This window comes from Phaenicophaeus curvirostris, chromosome 15, assembly GCF_032191515.1.
Source record: "Phaenicophaeus curvirostris isolate KB17595 chromosome 15, BPBGC_Pcur_1.0, whole genome shotgun sequence".
NCBI classification, from domain to species: Eukaryota; Metazoa; Chordata; class Aves; order Cuculiformes; family Cuculidae; genus Phaenicophaeus; species Phaenicophaeus curvirostris.
In genome coordinates this window covers 15,344,455-15,364,732 of record NC_091406.1, presented here as the reverse complement: position 1 = coordinate 15,364,732, position 20,278 = coordinate 15,344,455, and the positions used below count along the sequence as shown (strand labels likewise).

General features: G+C 39.2%; 1 protein-coding gene across 2 annotated transcripts in view; it reads left to right on the top strand.

Annotated features, from left to right (window-relative positions):
• The window catches only part of SLIT3 (slit guidance ligand 3), a 504,299-nt gene that overhangs the window by 376,918 nt on the left and 107,103 nt on the right, over window positions 1–20,278 (top strand). For both annotated transcript variants that reach the window (XM_069869312.1, XM_069869313.1), the window contains 4 exons: window positions 4,835–4,985; window positions 6,182–6,256; window positions 15,220–15,363; window positions 18,434–18,577. In XM_069869312.1, the coding sequence (XP_069725413.1) occupies window positions 4,835–4,985; window positions 6,182–6,256; window positions 15,220–15,363; window positions 18,434–18,577 (514 nt within the window). The remainder of the gene's footprint in view (window positions 1–4,834; window positions 4,986–6,181; window positions 6,257–15,219; window positions 15,364–18,433; window positions 18,578–20,278) is intronic.

Genomic DNA, 20,278 nt, shown 5'->3' with positions numbered 1-20,278 from the left:
GCTGCTTCCTCTCAACGCTCTTCTCTCTTTGGCGCTGCCTAACTCTGACTCTGGCTGTTCATGGGGTTTTCCTTTGTGCTTGATCTAACCATGTGGTAGAACAATACAAATTGAACATGGTTCTGTCAAGCACCATGGAAGGCTGCATACTCCCTGCCGCATGGCATGCTGGGATACTTCTGCTGTTTTCAGAAGCATCAAAAGGTGAGAGATTCCCTTTTTCTCACAGGAAAAATGAAAATGGTGAAGTGTTGCTTGACCAATCTCCTGGGCACTGCTGGAGGGAGCCCTAGCGATGTTTGCGATGGACTTTCCAGAGGGCTTGCATGCCGAATAACCATTTCTCAGTAATTAATCTGTTTAATCGCTCTTAGAATGGAAAAAATAGGCAGCCTGTTGATTAATGTGACTCAAGGGTGATTCCAGCATACCTACAGAGATGAAAAATAATTTTGTCTTTTTACCTTACAAGTGGCGTAAGGTGATGAGGCCCTGGACCAGGTTGCCTAGAGAAGTCATGGGTGACCCATCCCTGGAGGTGTTCAAGGCCAGGTTGGATGGGGCTTGGAGCCCCTGATCCAGTGGGAGGTGTCCCTGCCCGTGGCAGGGGGTGGAACTGGATGATCCATTCCAACAGCAACTGTTCTGTGATTCTATGATCCCTCTATTTGACCTGTCCAGCAAGTCCTTCTACTTGAGGAACACTTTGGATGCTGTTTCTGTAACAAGATGCCTGCTACTTAGCCTAACTTGGGAGCTGATCTGAGCAATCTTAATGCACTGACATTTCATTATGAAATATACTGCAAAAGAACTTCAGAAGAGTCTGCAAAGTGTTACCTCTTATCTCTTGAAACAATATGGGTGAGATGGCCAGTATGAAAACAAAATTATGCCGTAGTTACATAGCACTAAGCTGAGTCAGCATGCCTAAATCGGCTATTCTAGCTTTGACAGCTTAGATAAGATCTTTAACATACTTCTGCTTAAATTCCTGCCATGTAAAGTAGGGATAATTACACTTATTCATAAAGGACCTTGAAAGCCTCATACAGAAGTTTTCTTACACAGAAATACTGCCTCATCTTGTAAATTGGTTACGTATCTGTTGTGGAGCCATCAGAAGGACATCTGAGATTCTCAGATTTTATCCATAATTACTTTTAAGAATAAATACTAGCAATGTGAAATTATGGCAAACAATCTACCTCCTTATTTCCTGAAAACCTATGACAATTGTCATCGGGTGGTTACATGAAGAAGTGAGTTTTGGCATTCCTGGGGTTTTATCCAAATTTTAGACTTGAGTGATCTCTGTGATCATATTTCTGGTGCCAAACTTGAGGCAGATGGGTCCATCTTTTCTAGAATGGATATGTCAGGTCAGGTTCAAGCCCCTGTTGAAACAGCTTGATCTCTTCCAAAACTGATCATGCAGCACTCCTTTTAAGTCCTTTAGGCAAAGTTACATTTTAATAACTGAAGTCAAGTTGCTAAACAGTGCTTAAAAATAAAAACAGGACAAAAAGGTATTTGTCTTTGTTACTTAATTTCTCCATTTGTGTGTTAGAAAGGCACCTCAAATTTTTGAGCACTTGGAAATGTGATGTTTCTTTATCTCAATAGTGCTATTTTATAGAATGGCATGTGTGTTTGTTTTATGATACTGCGGAATTGCAATGCCCTGGTACACGATAATGGTGTCATATAGGTTGTGAAATGAAAATGTTATCAGAGTAACTAGTAATTCAAATAAACACAGTTGACCTCAGTTAAACACAGGTCTTGCTGTTGCCTTGGCTACTCATTGTACAGCAAACTTAATTCTTTTTAATCTTGGAAATTGTTAAAAACTCCCAGATCTGTTTTACATTCAGCCAAGCTTCACAGAGTTCTCAGCTACATCGCACACATGCTTTCAGGTGTAATAAAATGACCAAATGGCTGGTCTGGAGTGGTGAAATGGAGCAAAGTGTTTCTTCTGTGCCTGTCCTGCATCTCTTTTCCATGGCTCTCCCCAGGTGATTTTATAGTGTGCAAGCCAGTACTACATGCATGTGATGGTTACTTGTGCTTCCTGAATCCTGTTGTGTTCGCTCAGAGCCCTGCAGTAGAACACTGATAAAGCTCTGTGTGTAGAAATGGATATACACGCTTAGATAGTTCTGCAAGCAGATGGCTGAATTGCACATTAGTATCCCAGATGGGAATATCTTAATAGAGCAGCCACCTGTCCAAGTGATCTCAATGCTCAGGTCAAATAGTAAATTTTATCTAGTTGTTGGCAGGTATTTTCAGTTGTCTCACAGCCTAACGGATGACGGAGTACTTGCTGAGCATATACATGCTATGCATTACTTATTATTTTTGACTCAGCGCTTACTTGGGTAATTCTTAAACTCTTGTAGAAGAAAAAAAATGAAAGAAAATTAATAAAGAAAAGAAGAGAGAGAAAGAAGGAAAGAAAGAAAGAAGGAAGGTAAGAAGGAAAGGAAGGAAGGGAGAAAGAAAGAGAGAGAGAGAAAGAAAAGAAAAGAAAAGAGAAAAGAAAGAAAAAAAGAAAGAAAGAGTGCAGATAATATCAGCTCCCTTCCTGTCCTGCTGAGCTGAGAGGGTTTTCCTCTGTTGCAAGCAAGGAGGCAGTGGAGTGATGCCCAGGCAAAATCAACTTCTTATAGCTGATGCAGTGTGGAAAATTGTATGCCATCAAAGGAGTGAGACTGCCAAGTCAAAATATTGTAAATATTCTTTATTTACTTTGCCAGAAAGCTTGAGAGAAAACGAGAAACTGATTTTCTCCCTCCAATGTGATATACCCCCTTTTCTCCTTCCTAAAGCCTTCCACTTACTTTCCCACCTTTCTTTATTCCCATAGGAAGATGAATCTTGTATCCATCAGTACACTAAAAATTAAACTTAATAAATTTTTACCCTGTAACTCTGTGATGTTTGTGATTATTCTTTCAAAAACAGCTTTTACAATGAAAATGGGAAGTGCTTCTCCAAGGGTTGATCTGGGAAGTTCCAAGACACTTTCTGATCACTGGAAAACTTTAAGTGGGTTTGTCAAGGTGTACTGGAATTGTAGCAGTTTTAGTGAACTCTGGTCCTGATAACTGTTCACCTTTGACATTATTTCCAATGAATTGTAAATGACTAAATGTACTGTCTCACAGACCTAAGAAAGAGTAGCTGTATATTCTTGAAATCAAGCCATACTACACTAATCATTTGACATATTAGCTTTACTGCAATGCCTGGAATTTTTAGGACTGGAAATCTAATAGTTTTTTTGGTTTGGTTTTTTTTTTTGAAAGACTAAGTTTAAATGATGGTGGTGTGGGAAAAGGCTTAGACTGTATTTATTTTTATAACACTTTTAAATGCCCAGTAGTCCTAATTTTTTAAGTGCTGTGCTGTTAAGGTAAAAAGCAGTAGCCAGGTCTCACTTCAGATGTGTAATTTACAATAACCTGCAAAGTATTTAGCATCATAGAAGTGGTAATGGACAAAGCTGTATGGGATGTTTCTCGTAATGTAGTTCAGAATTACGAAACTAAACCGAAGTGTGTCTGTGGAATCAAAATGTTAGATTACCAGCAGAATTTTTTGCTTTCACTGCGTCGCCCTGTGGAGATAATGTGTAACATAAATTAAAGTAATAGTGAGTTTAGGTGACTTCTTTTTTTCTTACAGGAAATGGTATGGGATCGTAAAATGAGCAGTGGTGTATTTATCAGTCTGAGAAGGGGAAGCAGGTGATGGATGTCATCAAATCTCTAAAAACAGATTTCAGCTCAGGTTTAAGTTTTTATTGATGATTTCAGCTCCTTAAAAACTGAACTCGCTCACATCATTCCTGAGAAAGCCGTGCAATTGACTTCTAAAATTTCAGAAAAGTTAAAAAATACTTCATGGTAGTTATGATCCCTGGGCATTACACAAGGTTCCTGAGACAGTTCTGGTGCTTCCATTAAGAAATATGAAGTGAGTGGGCAGGTATTGCATGGTGGGGCCTTGGCAACACTTTGCTTACATACACATTTATTAATAGTCCTGGTTCCTCGAAGCACAAGAGTTCAAGTTTCCAACCTGCTGTTATTAAAAGAGAAAAACCAAATCTGAAAAGGACAGATTAGTTCACTGAGCCTACCTGGAAAAGCATTTCATTAGAATGGGTCAAAAACCTAGTCAAACAGGTCTGGCAATCATGGTATAATGGTACATCAGGGAGTGCTTCTCACTAAGTATGGTCTACCAGTTTCTTAATTAAAATGAAAATGATTTAAACTGCTATTACTTTCCTTTGCTGTTTGTTTAACATAGTTAATAAAGGTATCTAATTGTTGGCAAATTGACAAGGTTATGTCATAAAAGATTGCTCTCAAAAATAACTTGCTGTGGTCTGAAAATTTTGGGCTTTTTAATGACCTCTTTAAAAATCCTTTGTCATTTGCTTGCACAAAGATAGCTCCGGCTTTCATGAGGTCCTTTTTCGTTGTTGCTGGACTAAGTTCCAAATGCAAAAAAGTGACTTTGCTGGAGCTCGTTTGAAGCAGACTCCAACAGCTAATTAGATGTGCTTCAAAAAAATACCTTAGCAGGTAGGCTTGTTAGACAAGGAATTAGTTTATCAAGGGAAGGGAGAAAAACCAGAGGCTAATCTTGGGAATAATTTGAAAAACTGCCAAACAAAAATCTTTGGCAAGTATTAAAGTTGTGTGCAGGAGCAGGGAGCTGACAGGAGGGAGTGTTGAGAATAGATTCCATAAAACCTCTGATTGCTGCCGTTATCAGGAACTGTTTGCTAGACTGTATTCTCCTTTTATTGCAGGGTCAGAGGATTACAGAAGTAAATTCACCGGGAAGTGTTTCATGGACCTTGTCTGTCCTGAGAAGTGTCGCTGCGAGGGAACAATTGTAGACTGCTCTAACCAAAAACTCACCCGATTACCCAGTCACCTCCCTGAATATACCACTGATCTGTAAGTGCTGGCTCTCCAGGATGTGCTCAGCAGGGCAAGTTGTTTTTCCTAGGTTTTAAAGGCTGTAAAAGGGGTTCAAGACCAGCTCAAGGCACCTTCTGCTTTAATCCCTGCATGAAAAAGGGGAAGTGCATTTTACTGCAAAGGAGCACCATGACTCTGTTCTTTCCTTAGCGTTGGCGCCAGCTGTGGGGATGAGAAAGGAGCCATGGCCCTGCCCCTGTGTGTCTTCTTGAAATGTTGGCCCGTTAGGTGGCCCAGGCTGTGTGGTTCCTTTCCTTTCTGCCTTTGAGTCCTTTGTCTCTGCTTCTAGTCAATTTTATTTAAGAAATGGATTAACCCTTTTGAGCTAGGTCTGTGACTCATTCCTTCTCGGCAGTTCCTGCTACTTGAGTGAAATGGCTCTCACTAAAGCTAATGTATCGTTGAGCGACAAGTGATTTTAAGAAATTTGTTTGCTTTTGGAGAGTCTTCAGAATTATAAACATAATACTCTGCTAAAGAGAACATGCAGAAACACATTTATTACTTAGTAACTGAAGAATCTGGTTCTTTTGTTATAATAGTATTCCATTCAAACACAGTTCTGGTTTTGTGTTAGTATTTTTTTATTGTACTTAAGGTACTCTATTTAAACCCCCCATAAAAACGATTGATCTGAAGTTAAGAATGAAAAATATGAGAGACATTCAGAAACACAGGAAATTCTCTAAGTGAAGAAATGGAGCTACCTGTAATCCAAGAAAGAACTTTGCATTGTCAAGACAATGCATTATTGCATTAACTTTGATGACCAGTAGACTTTGACAGGACTGAAATCAGATGCCATCCATTCACATGGACCACGTCTCCAGTTGCATGTCTTCTGCAGAATTTCTAAGGGAGCTTTAGTCACGCAACCAAGGCTTTGTAGTGGTTAATAATCCCATATCCCATCCATTGGAAGAAGGCGGCATTCTGACACCGTCACCATGCATTACACTCCTAAAGGCACCCTAAGTTTTTACTATAGTTACTCTGCTATGTTCTCTTTCTTCAAAACTGAACACTTTTCACTCTAGGAGTCTGAGAGAGATGGCAGATAGTGTCTTGCTTAACTAAGGTGATAATTCTCTGTGTGGCAGCCCTGTATAACACAAAGAGATGTCTGTAGACATCTGTGAAATATTAAATGTCTTTTTGTTTGTTCCTATCAGGCGTTTGAATGACAATGACATAGCTGTTTTGGAAGCTATCGGACTCTTCAAGAAATTGCCCAACCTCAAAAAAATGTAAGTTTGAGTTACTTCTTTTTTTGAATACATGCTGCCTTGGATTTTAAGGAAGGAGGAAGGGATGATTTTATTATAGGTTCGTACTGCAGTAGCAGAAATTGCTTTTTTAATGTGAATTTAAGGAAACTAAATGAGTTGGCTGTTAGATGGACAGTGCCTGTTAAACCGCAGTGACAGATGAAGATCCCTAGGCTGACATTTCAGTATTCTGTATGTAATATTTCTTAAAGTCTTCAACTTATGGACACTGAGGGGACTTGTGTTCCAGAATATTTTGAAGTGTGTGGTTATTGTTACAAAGTTCAGCATTTTGGTTGTGTGTTTTGAATGTATTGCATGACTCCAACTAGTATGATTAGTCAAAGGAAAATAATATTACAAGATATAGGTGATGGCAGCTTCTTTTGTTCATTGTTTTGGAGAGGAGAATCAGTTAGCTAATTGAGAAATTAGTCATTCAAATATGTCTGTATAATTCTGTTAACAGCCTGAGTCCTGGCACTGTACAATGTATGTATTTAATAAAAACTGTGTTTTGGAAAGAGGGTAATATGTTGGATACCTCCTGGTTTTCTAAATCCGTTGGATACCTCCTAGTCTTCTAAATGGATCTTTCTGAAGTTATTTAAAGTTTTAACCCTATAGCCCCATTGCTAATGTCTCATCTAACAGTTTACTTTCAGTAAAATGTTATTGCTAGTGTCATGGTAATCTAGGGAAACCAACAAACAGACTTTTTGTTCTGCATTCATTTCACATGGTTTCTGCCATCTGGAGCTTCCTAGCCATTGGAATCCATGTAAGATCTCAGGGGCTTTGGAGACACTGTGGTGGGATTCTTCTGTCAGTTTTCTTTCTGCCAGAGTTTCAGATGCAGCAGGTTTGGGAGAGAGAGTTGTATTTGTGCAAGTACCGGTCACCAGACTTGGGAAGTTAATCGTATACTTCTGTTTTATGAATGATCCATTAGTTGCTACAGTGCACTTAGAAAAAGTTGTTGACATTCTTGAAGTGCTCTGTTATCCGTGTAAGTAGATGGTAAACGGGAAAGGAAAATGCATGGTATGTAAAAGTGTACATAAATTGGAAAGCATCCGTCCTCATCAAACCTTCAGGATTTATGTTTTGAAAATTGGAGTGATATGATAGCTGGAATAATTTCTCTTAGAACTTACCATAGGCAAGCTATGGTTCTGTCCTTCCTGTTCCCGTTAGTCCGTCAGGTGGGAGGGATGCCTTGGCAGGGCTGTTTGGCCGTAAATGCACCATGAAAGAGTTATGAGTATTTTAAGCGTCTGCTTCCTGTGAAACAAAAAATCTTTCTGCTCTGTTCTTCGTAGGCAATGAGAATTGAGGTGTGCAGGTGCAGTTCAAACGGATGGCAAAAAGAAGTTGTGCCCTGCACCTCATAAAAAGTGTGTCTCATATGGATTTTTAGTGGCAGCTCCAAGCAGAGGCTCTTTAGGTAATCTTTGTAGTTGAGCCAACTTCTTTTTTTCTACCCGATGTGGTAAAGCAGTATCTCAATTTGAATAAAGGGATTTTCTGAAAAGGATGCTTTTTTTTGTATGAGCAGAGCGCCATTTCAGCCATAAACTTACTCAATAGCTTGATCCTTAAAAAGCCAGATTAGACATTTTTCTGCTTCTCTTAGTTCCATTTTGAGAAGGGAAAGGGTTACCAGGAAAAAAAAACAAACAAGCAAGCAAACACCCCTTTCCTTCTGTGTTATTATTTGGGCTTTATTAAGTATCCTGCTAATATTTGGCCTCTTTCCATAGTGCAAGAAGGGAAATGTAGGGAAATACCAATGGATGGGATTGCTGCTCCTGATGGTCCTAATGCAGCTCTGCATGTGTGACAGGAGCGGGATGCATGTGCTCTTCATTTGGTCTTAGTGCTGTTAAATTAAGGAGGAAAAATACTGATCAGACCTCCTTTTTTTTTTTTGGTGTGTGGATAAGGGACAAAATTTCACTGTTATTTGATTGGCAATATTGACTCTGTCTTATCATAGTCATTGTCTGTTCAAGTGTTGAAAGAAAACAGCAGGTGGAGAAATCTATCTGGAAATTGCATTGTTTCCAAGGCTTAAGAAAACAGTTCAGGGTTTTGCAGGGCAGGCCATCAGCCTAAATAACTTTTTTTTTTCCTTCTTTATTTAATCTATGAAATTCTGTTTATTCTGAAATGAATCTGAATATCTGGAGTCTCGATATCTGCATGGGCATCGCAGAGATTGCCCTCTGATTGTCCTTCACTTTAGTTTGAGGCCAGTGACAGATCCATCTCAAGGACATTTGCAAAGAAACTGCTTTAAGAGTACCACGGTTCCGCTGTGGCTAGCAGAGCTCTAACGTAATTCCAGAGGTAGAGGAATTGGCTCCCTTTTCCTCTTGATGGGTGTTACATCTTGGTGCCTCCTCATTTTACATTATGTGTAGGTGTAGCTTTGGTTTATAGTCTGAACACTGCAGTGGTCTGTAAATTGGACTTGGAGGAGGATTCTGATTTTACTTGCATCCTAGGTGTACGCTTACATTTGTTCTTTTCTCACTCAAGCTCTGTCAGTTGTCTGTGTGTATTGTGGCATATCTTAGTCTCTTGGGTTCTCCAATAAGGTTCCAAAGGGAAGTAGTCATGGATCCAACATTAACACATTCAGGTTGCTCCAGTGTGCATATGAAAATATATTCACATAAGAATATTCAGTGGGGCTCTTGTCCCAGTCCTTTCTCAGCTTCTCCATGTCCTGAGTCAGTGCAGTTTCTATTCTCACCGTGTTTTGCTCCAGCATAAGGCCGATGTCCCGTCCCTCTTCTCCCAACCTCTTTCTAGCCACAGACAAAATTCCTACTCTCTCACTCGGGCTGCCTCCCTAGCCCTCACTCATGGTTACTCCACTGCATTGCCTTCAGCTGGTTTCATAGTCTTCACAGATCTCTCTGGGCTCCCTCTAGATCCATCTGAGGACATTCCTTCTTAAAACTGCCTGAAATCAGTGGAGTAGGTACTTGGATAGAGAAAATCCAAGTCCCAAAATTTCGTGTCTGAAGCTGTGCTCAGTGCCCTGCACTCACTGCCTTGAGAGACACTGAGAGATGTTATCTGAAGAAGAATCTGAACTAAAAAAAAGCTATGGAAAATTAGCTTCTAAAATTCAAATTTAAAAAATATTTCTCTTGCAGTCCCCTTGGATTGTGGCAGGAATCTTAAATCTCTTTGCTAAAGACTAAGAATTCAGCGTAATCTTAACAGATTTTCACAGGGAAGAGGTATCCTTTGAGTAAAACACCTACGTGGTAGTTACTAATTAACAAATTTGAAATCAGAATTTGTGTGCTTCAAGCTTTTCAGAAAAAAAGATTATCAGCATTTTGGGGTGTGAGATAAATTGTATATCGGTTAGCTTTCTTTCCTGGAAAAGGTGAACTCCTTTTTTTTGGGAAAAAAAAACCCCAAGAAAAATAGCACTCAAAATATCTACCTCTGAAAATGAGAAGGGCATCTGACAGTTCATTCTTTTAAATCTTGCCAATGTTATAAACATAAAAAAAGAGTAGTGTCAGACCAACTTTGCCGTAGCTGTACTGCCAACCTCACCTCTAATATATAATTTGCTTTTGGGGTGTAATTTGTCTGTAAATATTCCTCCTAAGCTGAATCTTATTGTAGGATGTGTCAGCCCAGGATTTAATACATTTTAATGCAACTAAAATTGAATTCTTGATACAGAAATTTAAAGGTCGCAGATCCATAATGCAAAGTTCTGCCACATTTTATTTAGGAATTAAATTCTAAGAATAGCCTGCTAGTTTTTATAAGGTTAACATGTCTGCATGTGCCTTTTGTTTTTAAAAATATCAACTTCAGTAATTAGCTGCAAAATCACAGTTTTTGTAGCCTAAATCTTAATCCATCTTTATGTTTAATTCTTTTAACAGTGGAGTAAAAGGTTGATGTACATTCTTGTAGACAGATCTAACCCAGAAGTAAATTACTGGGTTTTCCAGTGGGTTCTGCAAAATGCCCTTAACTCTGTACTGCTTTCATTTAGTTCTTACCATATTACCTCCCCTGATCTTGCAAGTGTGAAGGGGTAACTTGTCTGTGGAGGCTAAAGTCACATTGCAGTGACTTCTAGGCTCCAAGAACTGTGTTGCTGGTATTTTGCAGGGTAGTTGGAAAAAAGCAGTTTGAATCTGGTTGAAGTGCAGGAGAAATACGAGGATGCGTTTCTGAGCTCCATAAGTGTGGGAGCAGGTCTGTGACTTGGGTTTTTAGGGGTATCCCAGCCTGTTGAGATAGAAAGGCTCCAGGACCTGCTCCCCTCCTGCCCTGGGAGCTGGAAGTTTCTGCCTTTCCCTGAGAAGTATGTTGCCTGTGGGGGATCATCTCACTCAACATAGCAAGATCTCGCATTAGGCAGGGATGAGGGGCAACCCTACAATTCACAGAGGTAAAATTTTGGCTTTTGTGGAAGGGACCAGTTCTTTGCTTGCTGCAGCTAGCAAAATCAGCATGAGTCAAACACTGGGGGCCTCACGAATCCCTGGCACTACCTCAAGTTGTTAATCAGTGAAAAAAAGCCTCCAGTGCTTGGGGATTCCCATGGCAGGGGGAGCCTGGAGGGGTCTCTTGGCCACAGCAGACACGTTCAAGCTCCAACCCCCCTGGGTACCTAAATCGGTGGGAGCACAGAGATACTCTTGCTTGCTAAAATAGGATGTTGACCCACAGGGAGAGACTGCAGCTCCTAGGTGGCAGCTCCAGAGCCTGGCCGATCCCTGTCGCCTGTGGGAAATCTGTGGGACTGGCCATTCCCACTGAGAGTCCCAGCAGTGAAAAAAAAAAAAGTGGGAATGAGCACACATTCAAAAAAAAAAAGAGTGAACTGCCATACTTCATGCACTGCTGAGGAGAAACGGGGCTGACCTCTTTTCTCACAGGACAAGAACGATAAAAAAAACATTTACCTCAGAATCTGACAGGAGCAGCTAACAGTTCATTCTGTTAAATCTTGCCAAAGTTACAAAGTTAACATAAAATATAGTCTTACAATAGGAAGTGTCAGGCTGTCTTGGCAATATCTGGTACTGCCAACCTCACCTCTAGTGTTTAATTGCCTTTGGGGGCTTCATTTGTCTGTAAATAGTTTTCCTGCATTGAATTGTATGGAATGTCAGCCTAGGATTTAACACATTTTACATGCAAAATAAAATTGAATCACAATAAAGTTTACAGACTAAAAGTCAGTTTCAAAAATAGAGTCTCATGTTTCTTGGGGAGGTAAAAGTAATTTGGGTCCTTGGAAACAGCCGTTACCTGCTGTTCTTTCCCCTAAGCATGAATTTTGCCATGACAATTGAGGTTGCAGTCATATGCCACTTGTTATGCAGAAATGGACTTTGTTTTCTGGAAATGATATTGTCATGAGTGTTGTGGTAGATGACGTTTGGCCTCACTCTAGAAAAGCCAGCCAGACTGTTAGTAGAAGCTGTAAAACCTTCTCAGCGTCCTCCAGAATGATGTGACGGCATTTGGGATTTTCCTCCTGACATATACTGAAAAACTCCAAACACATCACCAAATATTCTGGGGAAACCCCAACTCAGAGCAGGCGGTTTGTATGACAAAACTACAGGGTTCAAGGTGAGACCAAGCAGATCCTTTGCAGCTGGACTGAGCTCTGGTGGTTATTCCTGTAGGAAGGTAACACAGCGATGAATAAATAGCATGCTGGAATGTTAAAATTGCCCCAGCCAGGTACAGCAGGATGAATGGTTTTGTTACATCTGAGTACAACTCAGCTTGTTCTGTGTTGAAGTTGTAAGATCAGCAGAAATAATACTATTGTAAACTTTAGCCATAAAGTAAATAAAATCTGACTGAAAAGTGAGCTCTACAAAGAAGGTCACCTTGATAGCTTCTTAGATCTGTCCATTGCCTATGCACAGCCCCAGGTAAAGTAAACACAGGATTTCTGAGAATCTCTTTTGACCTCTTGCCCAAAATAAAAGTCTGGAAGTAGGATTAAGTGTTATCAAGAGGGTAAATCAGGGAGTCCTTACTGAAACAATAACCTTTCTGGAGTGACCATGCTGACTATAGGTTCCCATCTGGGTCTTGCCAAAGGGCATAGGTATCTTAGGAACTACTCATTGTCTTTTCCATTATCTCCCAGTATTTAAAGAAGAATTCCTTATAGAAGCTTACTGTTGCAAGAGGATGGGGCTTTTCTATAATGGGAGTTAGCTGTAAAGTCTATCAAAAGTATTTTTCTGATAAAAAAAAATTCCTCGTCAAGTATCATGATCATGTATGAAAGATTCTTTTAGTGCTGGGGAGGACTAGAACTCTCTGAGTTGCAGAACATGCAGAAGTTTCACTGCTTTCATTTTTCAGGGTTAGTATCACAAGTTTATTTTTTCTGGTAATTGTAGACTGTATGTAATTTGTTACATTTATTATTCTGGTAGGTCAGGCTTTAAGGAGGATATATTTTTTTTAGTGAATGAGTGCTGTCATCTACCTTTTTTTTTTTGTTGTTGCATTCTGATATGGGAGGCTTTGATTCCGGAAGACACATGAAGAAATCCAGGTTGGTAGAACATCTGCTTTGACAATGCTCCAAGCAGGACTGCAGAGCAGGATCATCTTTACCTGTTTGTTGTTGTGAAGCTTGTCTTTCCTCTACCTTGCAACTTTGATTTCACCATGACTTTTAATCTTGGACTTGGAAATCTTTTGCACGGTCTATATATAGATGGACAGGTCTATATATTTGGCTGATATTGAAACTGCAAGCGTACTTTTTGATAGTTTTGTGTTGTTGAGATGAACAGACATTATTAACTCAAATGAATGAAGTTCCCTGTCTGCAGGAATTCTTTGGCAGCAAACAAAATTCAGTTGGTTTGGATTGTATAAAGGTGCCAATTCCTTTGCAAATTATGGCCAGTCTTTTTCTCCAAAATGTGCTCTTTTTTTGCCTTGAGTATCCATTAAAATTGCACTCATGTTTTAGTATATGTGACTAAATCTCTTTTAGATGGTAAAAACTTACTAATAAAACATTGTAACTACAAGCCTAGATCAGTTTGCAATCTGTGAACTGAAAGTTAAAGTCTTTGTATAGTATGTTAACCCACCCTCCCTTCCCACCACAAACATTTACTTATTTATTCATATATTTTTTGTGCAATTATGCGTCATGGCATGATCTTTACAAGGAAAGGGATCATTGGGAGCATTTATTTATGCCAATATTCAAAAGAGATGCTGAGCTATAAACATTTCCACTAGAGAAAAAGCTGAGCCCCAAAATTAAATGCATATGTCAGATTATCCTTCCTTGTCTTGCTTTGACACTGAACATAAACCCTTCATGTGAGTGTTAGCACAAAGTACTAAACTTCTGGAAAGCAAAATCTGCATGTAAGTATTTCTATATGTTTTTGTTATTTTTGGCTGATTGCTGGCATACTCCTAGTCTTTGTGATCACAGAATGCACAAGAGGTGATGGGCCACATGCTGTAGGGCCCACTATCTGACAGTTGTTCAGGAGACATAAACCAGTGTATTCAAGTTTCCCACATGAAACATCCCTCCAAGACTCAACTTTTTTATTTTATTAAGTGATGACTTCTGCAAAGAGCAAGACCCACAGTATTTCTGTCTGAGGCCAAGCTGTCCCGTTGCCATGTCTTCTGTCAACTTTATCCCAATGAGATTGCCTGTTCTCCTGAGCAGAGTAGCCCAGGTGTTAATCTGATACCTTGTCATTTGTTTTACATCACCTGGAATTGGACTTTGAAACTATTACTCATGCTCTGTGTGTACTGGGATCATTTCTGGAATAATGTGCTATTCAGTTTGAGTAATAGTGTTGGAATTGGCCATCTTCTTGGAAACAAGAGCATATCTTTTACTTTCTCTTTTTTTTTTTGTTTTTTTTTTTTGTTGCACATAGTAAAAGAATAGTGATTCCTGTCATAACCTAAACAGATAGGATTATTCATCATAGTCTATACAGGGCATCATAGAAGCCATCATGCTTGAACGACCGAGGCCCAAGGTTTTGATGTGCTTAAGGCCTTTTTATATTAATGTTTTAAATAATTAAATGCCATTTATTTGTATGCATCTCTGATAGGATTTTATCATTCAGAACTTTTCTATTCACTGGATTTTTCAAAAATATGAAATATTCAAAAGGTTAATTTTGCATTTCATCAGAACTTCATTTGACTTTGTAGACTGAGGTTTTCCAGTGTTGATCTATAAGCAAATACCTTGAGACTGTATAGGCAGAGTAAACATTTAGAAAATAATGCTGTGTATTGCAGTAGCTGTGAATTGAGAATTAAGTGATACTCATTTCATTTTGAGTGGCAGCATTAAGTTTAAATGCCTGGGAATTCGTAAGCTCACAAACTAAAATGTGTATCAGACACATGCAGTTGCACAATTTTGTATGTAACTCTAGTGTTGAGTTGAAAAAGAGAGGCCTTAGTGCACTAAACAAGAGAGGTCTGTATTTCAAGTGTGGTACCTGCTTTGATTGTAGTAACATTTACTGATTTTTGCCACTTGAGTGCCCAGTCCCAAGCATGGTCCATAACTTCATGGTTAGAAACCCCCTCTTACTGCATCCTTGTAACCATTATAAGCAAGAATGATGTGAGATGTAAGAGCTGGTAATTTCATTAATTTAAATACTCTTGGTATATCTGTTATAATTGTGGTTTTGATGAGTAAAGGCGAGTTGTTTTGTAAGTACAGAAAGTAAAGAACTTCCCTATGCCCCCCTTGCTGAATGAATGTCTCTCTAGATAACCACTTAAAGGCACATATTCTTCCTATCTTCCTCCTTCCAGAGTGTTGACATATGTTTGGAATAAAATGGTAATGATTTTCTCTATGTAGCTAATAATTGTGAGTGGTTATGTCCTTTCAGAAATCTAAGCAACAATAAGATCAAGGAGATCCGAGAAGGCACATTTGATGGAGCTTCAGGAGTGCAGGAACTGATTCTGACAGAGAATCAACTGGAATCAGTCCATGGACGAATGTTTAGAGGCCTCACGGGGCTAAAGACATTGTAAGTGCAAAGACCTGTCCTTCTGTGTTCCTATTTTAAGCTGGATGGGAGTGCCCAAGTTCAGCAACGCCTGCTAAAATACCTCTTAGAAGACAAGAAGCTCTAAAGCAGACTCCTGCTTCACTGTCATGAAGTCTTCAATATATTCTACTCTCAGCTAGGTTTGAGATATATCTGTGATTTCCATTTCTAAACCAAGTTTTCAAGAATTTCATGATGGTGAAACAGTCATGGGTCAAGTATGGGCACTTCTAATCATCTAATACTTTTATTATTTTGTTATTTCCTATGGAAATAAAGCATGTTTGCTATTAGTCCATCCTTCCAAATTGGAATTGTTGGTCTGCTTAAACCAAACCTCAGAGTAGGCTAGGAGCCTAGGAGATTTTAATATCCTACAACCTGTAAAATCAATAAGTAGAGAGAGAAGGAAGACTCAAGGTACTGCTGCCACCAAAACAGGTATCACCAAGCAACTTTAGGGTAGATGTAACCCAACTGTTACCAGTCCTGCTGACAGAAGGTAGCTGGCCACTTGTCCTGCACCAGCTGTAGTAGCCCACCAGCAAAGTCATGGCTTTGGACTAGCCACGGCATGCTCTTGCTTGCCCACACCAAGTATCATAAAAATTATATGTGGGTATATTGTTAATGCAGTTGTGGTTGGGGAGAGCGTGTAGGATACATAGAGCTTAAATACATGAGAAATCAGTTTAATATCAACAACCTTTGTGATTTATTTCTGAGAACTAACACTTACACATGAGCTCATAGTACCTAACGCTTTTATTTTCACGTTAAAAGAAGGAGGATCACCGACAAGATTTCAAGATGGTGTCTAATCCACCATCCTGGGAAGCAGAGAACACTAGGCTTCTGGTGATAGCAAAGACTCATGCCAGACAGCATGTGTGATCTGTTTGTGAAAAATACCTCTCTTGCGTAGCCTTCCCTGCTGTAGATAGAAAGTCCTGGACTAGGTGGATGCTGTCAGTAAATATTCCCTAGGAATCAAAATGCAATTTAAAATCTGTGATTTATTCATTAGCAGTAAATACTTCTAACATTGCAGATATCATAGCACAGTTACCTCAGTCCTTACTCAAGTATAAAAAGAAATTCAAGTTTCACTTCAAGGACTTTGGCCTGTAATGATGAATAGGGAACTTTTCTTTTGCTGTTCCTTTAACATTTTTTTTTTCCTGTGGTTTGAGCCATCTGCTTCTTAATGTAATGTATGCACTTTACTAAGGGATTTGAAAATACTATCCATAGATACTAAATTAATTTTTATACTATAAAGCAGCCTGTGGCAGTGCTTCTAAACAAAATTCAGAATTTTTTAATAAAAAGGCGCTTAACGTTCAAGCTATCCTGCTGACCTGACCTACATTTCCCCCTAGATGATAAAGCAGTCTAAATATACACAGCATGATATGGGGATCTGTAAGTATAAGTTTTCCTTCAGGAAGGGCACACAGTGCATGGTGAACCATGATACGAAACCAGAGATTTTGGCTTGAGGGACATATCTTTCCATCCATGGCTTGACTTTCTTTGAGCATTAAAATTGTGATATTTTACAAACAGGCTCCTTTGGACAGGGTCATGGTCCAGTTTTCATGAAACATACAGTCTTTTAAAATCTAGTGAATCGCTGTGCAAGGCAGATTGGCATCTAACTTCCATGAGACCATCGATGAGATCTGCGGCCAGATACTTTACATGCACAACTGAGAAAATGTTTCCTACTGCTACTGAGCTACTGAGGGCCTTACTGCTCTTATGCTCATTTTGGATCTTGTGGTCTTGACGTGGCTTTCGGGCAGCTCAGTGCCCCACACACAAGGTGTGTGTCTCTGTGCCCTGTGACTCTTGTGTGACACCGTTTCACCCTGGTACCAATACTATATTCACCATAGTCCCAGTGATGGTAACTGAATGCAGAGAACTGAAATGCTAAAGCAATGTAACATCCAAGTCTTAAACGTCGGTATTTGTGATTACACTGTGAATTCCTTCCCAGCATATCTAATCTGTCTATGGTGCTTTTTAAGTATCTATATGTGGCAACTAAATGAACAATTGGTAGGTACCAAGCTAAGTTTTAAATCCAGACTGCTAAGGAGGTCTGAAGTTTCATTGTTTACTGCGTGGATTTGATACTAAGGAGTTAACCCTCCTTGATTTGGAGGATCAATTCACTGGAACAGCACAATGAGCTGCATATATTTTGTGGATTTTTGGTAGTATGCTTTAATTACTGAATAATTTTTCACCCACTAGGAATATCACAACTGTGTGATGATGTTTACAGACCCAGATGCTGATTGGCATGCAATGTAACAAATACACACGACCGTTATTTGCTATGAAGTGAAACAAGATACCACAGTCTTTCAGATTAATTGGGCTGTATCATTGGGTTCATTGTTACCATAACAACTCAGAGAGATGTGTCCTCCAAAACACAGCACTGATTCATCTGGTACAAGTACTGAGCAAAGACCATTTTCTAGGGTAGTTACTGCTTCCTGTCTTGTCAATTAATGATTATAATGACATTTCAGAGCTTGCGTTAGGTCTGCAAATCTTTCCTAAGCTATTCCTTGATTTCTGCTGAGAATGTTGTTTCCTTCTATACTTTTGCAGTGTGGGCTACAAAAATTATCCATGATAGGAGTAGAAGCAATGCAGCCAGTGTTGCTGTTGTCACACACTCCTGCCAGTCTTTCTCAATTGAACTCTGAAATACATTTTCACTTACTTTCAGATATTTACTAAATTTAAACTTTAGTTTTTATTTCAAGCTTGCCACTAGTCATAATTTTAATTGCATAGCACTGTCAGATGTGGAGCTCCTGTAAGCCTCTAATGCTGTGTGGAAGAAACGTGTTTTAAATTCATGAGGCAATGTTTGAATGAGCCTAGCCCTCCTGTAGCTGTGTTGTACTTCAGCAATCAATAGAGTACAGCGCGTGCCAAAGCATCTGTTGATGTCCTAGAACCTTCTATACTGAAATTATATCCCCTCCCAGTAGTTCCTAATTCCCTGTTTTAATCCTTGCAGGATGCTGAGGAGCAATTCTATCAGCTGTATAAACAATGACACCTTTGCTGGACTGAGCTCAGTGAGGCTTCTTTCTCTGTATGACAATCACATCAGCACGATCACCCCTGGAGCCTTCAGCACCTTAGTCTCTTTGTCTACAATGTAAGTTATCTTTTTATGGTACGAACATGACGCTGTTATTCCATGTTTTCCCTTCAAGAAGACAACATTTGAATTTCAAAAGCTAACTACTTATTGTTCTTATATGGAGAACCTCACTCAGGAAAAGAAAACCCCATCCTACTGAAATAACATGTTTGGAGGATTCAGGGTGTGATTTAGAAAAACATTTGAATTGCTGCAGCTGAAGTGGCTGAAAAATCTTGGAGGTTGCCAGCCTCAGACAGGATGCCTCTATGTTTTGCCATGTCATAGCCTAGTGCAGTGCACATTATAGAATTCATGTAAAACAATCTCTGCAGATTCTGAAGTGCATAGCTTATCATACAGTTTAGCTCCCTGAAGCTGCTTTAGTTTCAGTAGAGTGTAATTCTGTAAGAATAGCTTTCTTGGATTTCAGTTAAATTAGTTAAATATCAGGAGAAATCTGCTAGCTAACACTTAGATTTTCAGAAAAGCCTAAGAGGACAAAATGCTCAAATCCTACTGAACATGAATTTTAAAATCCCAGCTTAAGCTTTTCTGAAAATTCTCTTACGTTTCTCAATCCTTCTTTGAACTCTTTCCCTTGCTTCTTAAATATATTCACATACTTTTTGTAGTACATACATTTTAATAAAGTACAGACCAATAAATACGGGAAGAGAGTCTGCTCTCTGTTTCCAGCTGTGAATGGGGACCCCGATGTTGCTGTTAATGGAAATTGTCTGCTTGATTCCCTTCACCCTACCTTGAAAATACATCATAATCGTCCAATCAAAATAAACTATTGGTGCTATTGCATTTCATGTTTTGAAACCATTCTCCATTATGTTTAGGGCAAGGGAGAAGTGTTGAAACTCAACTTGTTCAGTGCTCACACTTTCAATTCATTGTTAACAACTTTTCAGTTACCATTTCAGCAGTAGCTCTAGATGGACTTCTCTTCCATTTACTTTCTGTAGTCCCAAAAGCTCCTTGAAATTGATAGACAGACAGAGAAACACAACCAGATTATTTTTATTGACTGTTTTCAAGTCACTGGTCAGAGCAAGCGGTACTTGCTGACAGCTTCTTCTCACTGTGCTGCAAGTAACGCCTGCCTGCTTCTCGCACGATTGTCTCTGTGCTTCCTTCCATGGATCACTTAATAGTCTGTAAAGCCCTTGTCTTTTTTGCATAGAAGCATCTTTGTCATGTTTTGTTAGAAGATAGCTGGTTTTTTTTCAGTTATGGATAAAGATTATTCCAATTTCTAGCAACAGCAATTAAAGCTACTGCTAATTAGAATATATTGCTTTGGAACAGGCTTATAACTGTGTTGCTCATGGCAGGTTCCTAGCTGTCTCTTGATGAAAAACTGTTCCTTGAAACATTTTCTCTCTGTGCTTGATCTACGGACAGGGGAAGGTGGTCTTTTGACCTCTTTAGACACTGGTTTAAGGCCACAGTGATATTTCAGCTATGAATGCCAAGTTCAGATGTGTTCATTTCCTAGGAGTACTCAAATGTAGGTGGATGGATTAGGTGACAACACTACTGAAGGTAGATAGTATGACTGCTTTTCCTGTTCAACCCACACTTTGTGATTAATCTGGTATTGCAATGACTTGGGTTTGCATCTGTTAACGTGAGCCATAAATTCATACAAAGCTTAACATTTCCATTTTTACCGTGACATATTTACAACGCTAGAAAATATTA